The sequence below is a fragment of the Aquila chrysaetos genome, chromosome 9 (genome assembly GCF_900496995.4).
Source record: "Aquila chrysaetos chrysaetos chromosome 9, bAquChr1.4, whole genome shotgun sequence".
In the NCBI taxonomy this organism is placed as follows: Eukaryota; Metazoa; Chordata; class Aves; order Accipitriformes; family Accipitridae; genus Aquila; species Aquila chrysaetos.
In genome coordinates this window covers 40,174,679-40,180,986 of record NC_044012.1, presented here as the reverse complement: position 1 = coordinate 40,180,986, position 6,308 = coordinate 40,174,679, and the positions used below count along the sequence as shown (strand labels likewise).

Genomic DNA, 6,308 nt, shown 5'->3' with positions numbered 1-6,308 from the left:
TCGGGCCGCCGCCAGAGCCGGGCCGCGCGATGGGCAGCCGCGGGCAGCCGCTGCCGCGCCGAGGGGGCTCCCGCGGGGCCGCCGGGCGCTCGGGTACCGAGGGGTAGCGGCAGGGCTCGCCGCGGGACGCGCCGCCGCCTCGCTGCTCTGCGCGGAGGCTCGGGAGAGCGTGTGCGCCCGGAGGACAGCACAATAGCCGGGAGGAGGAGACAGGGAAAGGGGCAGGGGGAAAGGAGGAGAGAGAAAGAGAAAGCACAACACGGGGGCTGGCGAGGGGAGGACGGAGCGGAGGACTCCTGAGCGTGGCTGCGCTGAGGGCCGTGCCCAGGACGGCGGCGGCAGCAGCAGCAGCAGGAGGTGGGTGGGGGGCGATATTTACCTTCCCTCCCCCGCCCCGAGCCTGCACCTTTGTCCACCCACTTTGAAGTGCTCTGGGATCGCCGGGGTGGGAGCGTTGTTGTTCGCTAGCAAAAGATCAGTCATGCCGGGGAGAGAGTAGCGAGTGTACGGGGGGCTGGGGCCGGCAAAAGCTGAAGGAGACGGGGAGGAGAGACTGCTCCGAGGATTGCCGTTTGCCTCCCAGCTTCCCTGCATGGACCGCGAAAGAGACGCATTGAGTTGACCCTGCCGGAGCTGTTTCTGCTTCTACTGTGAGATCCGGTTGGTTTATTCTCTCCACCTCTCTCTCTCTCTCCAGCCTCCTTCCCGTATTCTCCACTTACTCCTGTATGCAAAATGGTGGACCCTGTGGGGTTTGTGGAGGCTTGGAAAGCACAATTTGCAGACTCTGAGCCTCCTAAAATGGAGCTGAAATCTGTGGGAGACATTGAACAGGAGCTGGAGATGTGCAAAGCATCTATCCGGAGACTGGAGATGGAGGTCAACAAGGAGAGGTTCCGCATGATTTACCTGCAGACTCTTCTGGCAAAGGAGAAAAAAAGCTATGATAGACAGAGGTGGGGTTTTAAACGTGTTTCTCAGTTGCCTGAAGGGGGTGCAGAGCAGCACATCCAAGACCTGCATCATCACCAGTCTGCTGACCAAGATGAATATGAAAAAGGCAAGTCACACCACGGGGAGGAAAAGTTCAAACCCAGGATACCCTCTCTGCGGAAGCTGTCTACCCAGAGTGACGGGTCAGACCTGTCGCCTTTGGACAGCCCCCATCATGGAGAGGGAGAGCAGGACAGGTGTAAGTACTACGGTGAAGAAAAACTGAAGAGAGTTGTAGAAGATACAGAGAATCGCTGTGATACAGATGGCTCTCCTTCAAAACACAGATCGGCTTCCACTCGCAGGCTAGTGGGATCTGCTGAGAAAGAGGGGTCATTTGAACCTATTTCTAAGGAGAGAGGGAACAGCACCAGTGTGGCAGCCCTAAGGTCCAATTTTGAGAGGATTAAAAAGGTTAACTCACATTCTTCTGGAGATAATAAGGATGTTGTTGAAAAGCCCTTTTATGTGAACATGGAGTATCATCACGAGAAGGGCCTAGTAAAGGTCAACGATAAAGATGTTTCCGATAAAATAAGCTCCCTTGGTAGCCAAGCCATGCAAATGGAACGCAAAAAGTCTTTGCACTCCCTCCCTTCTAACATGGTACCCAGCTTCAGCGAGTTCCAGAGGCCTGCTTACAGGGGAAGGTCCTCGGAGAGCAGCTTTGGCTATGATGGAGAATTTGAGGATGCTGAACTGAACCCCAGGTTTCTCAAAGATAACCTGATTAATGCCAATGGCAGCAACCGCTCACCTTGGCAGCCCATGGACTTTCAACCCTATCAAAGTATCTATGTTGGTGGAATGATGGGGGAAGGAGAAGGGAAGGGACCCATTCTGCGAAATCAGGGCACAACTGACCAGGAAAAACATCTCACGTGGCCCAGGAGATCCTATTCCCCCAGGAGTTTTGAAGATATTGGAGGAGGATATACTCCTGATTGTAGCTCTAATGAGAACCTTACCTCCAGTGAGGAAGACTTCTCCTCAGGGCAGTCCAGCCATGTTTCCCCCAGCCCCACCACTTACCGCATGTATCGGGATAAAAGCCGTTCTCCCTCCCAGAACTCTCAGCAGTCCTTTGACAGCAGCAGTCCACCAACCCCCCAGTCTCAAAAACGGCACAGGCAGCAGCAGGTCATTGTGTCTGAGGCTACTATTGTGGGTGTACGAAAAACAGGACAAATCTGGCCAAGTGATGGAGATTTGCCTTCTGGGAGATGTCACCAGGACAGCTGCTTCCATGGGGATACAGGTGTGTACCAGCTCTTTGTTTAGTCTTTTAAATGTATGAAGCAGGAAATAACATTGTGGAAATGAATGGGAGAGGTTTTCTAGGTGATCCTGGGTGAATGGTTCTAAGGGGGCAACTGTTTAATGTGAGAAGTCTGTGTTTATTTTGTAGTTGTCCTGTTTTAGGAAGGTCCTGCAGAAGTATACGTCAGACTGCATTTTAGGAATACAGATTGGATTTGCAGAAGGGTTGATTCAGGCATCTCTTGAGAGGATCTGTAGAGTCCCATGTTAATCAATTCTTAAAGTTTCAATGTGAACTCTGAGGTAAAAAGGGGCTAGAACTGTTAAGTATTCACCACCTGATCATTCCCTCCCTGGTATTCTTGCGCTGAGGAGTAGTTAAACTCTCCCTCAGAGGTAGTAGTGTGCCAACATGCTACAACCTGAGGGTTTTGCTGGAACTTTACCAATAATGATGCTGCTCCCACAATCTTGTTTTTTCCTGTCTGTATTAATTGGAGTGCTAGTTTCTCGTTCTGTCTCGTGTCATCCTTCAATTAGAGCTGATTGGAGGTGAATGATTTTGCAACTCTGTTGTTGAAGCTTTCTGCTATCACTAAGTGAAAGAAGAACTTAGAATATCAGGAAGCCCTGAGGGAGAGCTGTTAGTATAATTTCAGCAGAGTCAGAATTTTTGTTTGGGGAAGAATGGGCAATGTTTGAACCCATTCTTATGTAAGCCATTTGGGCATGCAGGTGTGTCTGTGGAATCGCAGTGGATTTATAGTTGGTGGAAGAGGCAAACAGTGAACCATGTTGATTCAGATAGATTTACTGAATGTATGTGGACATCTGAATCTATTTAGCAAGGCAAGGCACATAATGTAAATACTATCTTGTGCTAACACCAGTAGTCTCCTATGCAGAAAATGAAAAACAATCAAATCTAGGAATGAAAAAACCCCAGTACGATTGTTTTGATAGACTTCTATCATTTTAAATCTGTGAGTTATCTTGTGGGTTTTATTTGTCTCTTTGAATCTGTCATTTTAATAAGGGGTTAACATGTTATTTGTCAATGTGACTGAATTCCTGAAGTAGTAGATGAATTGTAAGGCCTATCAGAGATGTCACTTTCTCAGGTTGTGTGAGTTTGGTGTATTAGTTCTCAGAAGAGTAACTTTCCTGGAAGGAGGTGCCTGGTTTTCCTTTCCCTGCCGACTGTTTTTTGCCCGCAGTACTTTTGGGAGTAACAATGGAGGGAGAACTTTTCCCTGCCCCCGCCCTTCCCCCCGCCCGCATCATCCTTACATCCCGTTGTATTACTGGAAGGCTGTACAGTTGTAATAGATGTTCACTGTACATGAAACCTCAGCACCCTGTCCTCACAGTGACTTTTTCCTTATCAGATTGTATATACATACTTGTTTTCTATCTGGGACTACTGCATTCTTGTTCTGTTTTATGCATATGTTTGTATCTTATGGGTAGTACTTGCAATGCAGGGGAGAGGCTGGATCTTGTGCTGGTTTAAACGGAGCTGCAGCCATCTGTCTCTGCTCTTGTTTACTGATGCTCTTTAGATGACTGGGAAGCCTCCTGGCAGTTGCAATTTTTGCAGAAGGAAACAAAGGGGCAAAAATAACAAAGGTTGATAAAGCTTGAGGATAAATTCAGCTTTCAGAAAGGCAATAGATAATTTTTATTTTAAATAATTAACTGGGATGGAGTGATAAAACAAAAAAATGGGCTGCTGAAAAGTTGGAACAGTTACAATTCCTCGTTGCGCTGCAAAGCTTTGTCTCTTGTTCCTAAGGATGACCACACAATTGCAGGCAAGGACAGAATGTAACTGATCCACCTTCTGCTTTCCTCAGCATAGGGGCTAACATGGCAAGCTTAGCAGGAAACTTCACCAGATGGCTAATCATTACTGTCTTGCACATTAGCTGGTGGCAACTTTTTACTTAACCAAAAAGGCTTGTGCCTTCAGGAGGACTGTGTTTCTGATTAGTTCCTACTGAGCATCATTTTATATGAATTTTCTTTCTTTCCTGATTAGGAAGAATTTTGATCTGAAACCAACTGGCAGAACCTCTTTTTCATAAAACAAACAAAAGGCATGAGAGATCACTGTGTGATTAGCTGGCTGGCCACCATTCCCAACTATCATGCTCTGATGCAGACTGTTCTCCATCACCACGTGATATGAAAGCAGTTCACAGATCCAGACAGCTTTTCCTGCACCTGTGGTTCAGTCAGCAGTTCTGCCAGGCTTCCCTGAAGTTTTCCTTGAACAAAGAGTGCAAGTTTGAATCACAGCAGGTTCTGCCCAGCCTTAATGTTAATTAGATCAAGTGGAGTTTGTTCAATAGTATTTGGCTTCTTTGTGCATTCAGATTTTTGTATGCTTGCTGGCTTTGCTTTTCATGACTCTGGCCATAATAAGGTTGAATGTGGTGTGGACAGGTGCGATGGGAACTTTCTGTCTGGATCTGCCGCCCCAGTGCACCTTGAGCTTGGCCACCGGACATGTGCTGTTTTGTCCAAATTCTTTCCTGAGTTCACAGTCGAGTGATAATTTCCCACTTCTCTATTACAAAAAAGGACTAGAAGGAGGTCACCTAACTCTCAAGTGAGTGGGATCCAAGCGAAAATTTGAATCTGGGTTCTTGGAGATGGGTTATCAAAAACCTTAAATCAGACCAAGGTAGTAGGCTTGCAGTTTTTTCCATGGAGCAGAATGAGAGCTTCAGGGTTGAGATTTGGTAATAACTGTACTTTCTATTAAATGTACTTAATGGAGCCCAGGCAAAGATATTTATGTTAGGATTAATTATGTATCACTAATTTCCTGTAGTGGGAATAGAAAAAAAAATCATGTCTTAATTCTGTGCTAAGCTTGAATATTTTTACTATGATTGTGGAGGAAGAACAAAATTTTTTAAATTCTGTCTACTGTTAAACATTAGTTGCATAGACAGACACAAGAGAAGCCACTCGTGCATTTCTGCTTATAATCAAGAGGAGAATTGCATAGTGCCATTATGCAGTGACGAGGCCTTGCAATGGCCTCAGTTGGGTCAGTTTTTTAACTAGTAGCAGTTTGTTAATTGAGGAGCACACTAGAATTGTTGCTTGGCTTTATAGCTTGCTTCATAAAATCAGTGCATGCTCTCTCATAGCTCTGTGTGTGAAATGATTTTATCTATCTGCATAATAACATGGAAACTCTTATCTGGAGTCCACACAGATAATATTTACCTGCAAAGCTGCTTCCTTAAAGGTGCCCCAGTAGCGACTTCTGTTCACTTCGGAGAGCTTGATAGTGCTCTCCAGAGAGTTCTGCCAGGCTTTCTCTCTAGAAAGCCACCAACAGCTATAGTGCTCGTTATAAGGTCAGTTTGGGGATATGTGTAATTTAATTCCATTGGGAGTAAAGTTTTACTTACTTTAGTCTCTACTAAGTGTGAGAGTGCTGTCCCTTTTTTTCAAAAATAATGTCCCTTTCTGAAGAGCATGGAGCGTTGCCTATATTTTTAGTGAGTTTGATGTAGACAGAGGAAAGAGTGCTGGACTCTATGCATGTGAACTGCAAGACTCAAAATTCCTGTTATCTCAGCTGAGCAGGATGCCATTTTAAAGCGCAGACTTACTTAGAGCTGTAGATTCTTCAGTTTTTGTATGCCTTAAATGCCTGACCAGATAGGCAAGCATCTGAATTTCCTGCTTTTAAGGTAATCCTTGACACTACTTAATTTTAAAGCCCCAAGAAAGCATGCAGTATGTCATCATGGAAGGACATTGTTCTGTACCAGTTTCTGCAAGGGTCTGTTCCTGAGTTGCACGTTCTGAGATCTTGGACAAATTTCTTAATTCTGCACTTCTTCTACCCACTATTGTATTCTGTGGATTTTACAAGATGTAGTTTGAAAAGTGCTTTGCAATGTTTTAGCAATACAGACGACTCAGGAGGGGACATGCCAGTCCTGTTGCTGCTGTTTAGAAACACAACTTTCCTTTGAGCAGCTGAGGCAGACTTCAGTCCACTGTGTAGTGATATTTCCTTCTGAGGA

General features: G+C 45.8%; 1 protein-coding gene across 2 annotated transcripts in view; it reads left to right on the top strand.

The window, feature by feature from the left end:
* The window catches only part of BCR (BCR activator of RhoGEF and GTPase), a 110,377-nt gene continuing 104,069 nt past the window's right edge, over positions 1 to 6,308 (top strand). Inside the window, exons 1-2 of one of the 2 annotated variants that reach the window (XM_030025350.2) lie at positions 1 to 357; positions 698 to 2,251. In XM_030025350.2, coding sequence (XP_029881210.1) covers positions 736 to 2,251 — 1,516 coding nt within the window. In that variant the 5' untranslated portion in view covers positions 1 to 357; positions 698 to 735. Of the gene's footprint in view, positions 2,252 to 6,308 lie in introns of both variants that reach the window. The other variant, XM_030025349.2, reaches the window with a different exon arrangement.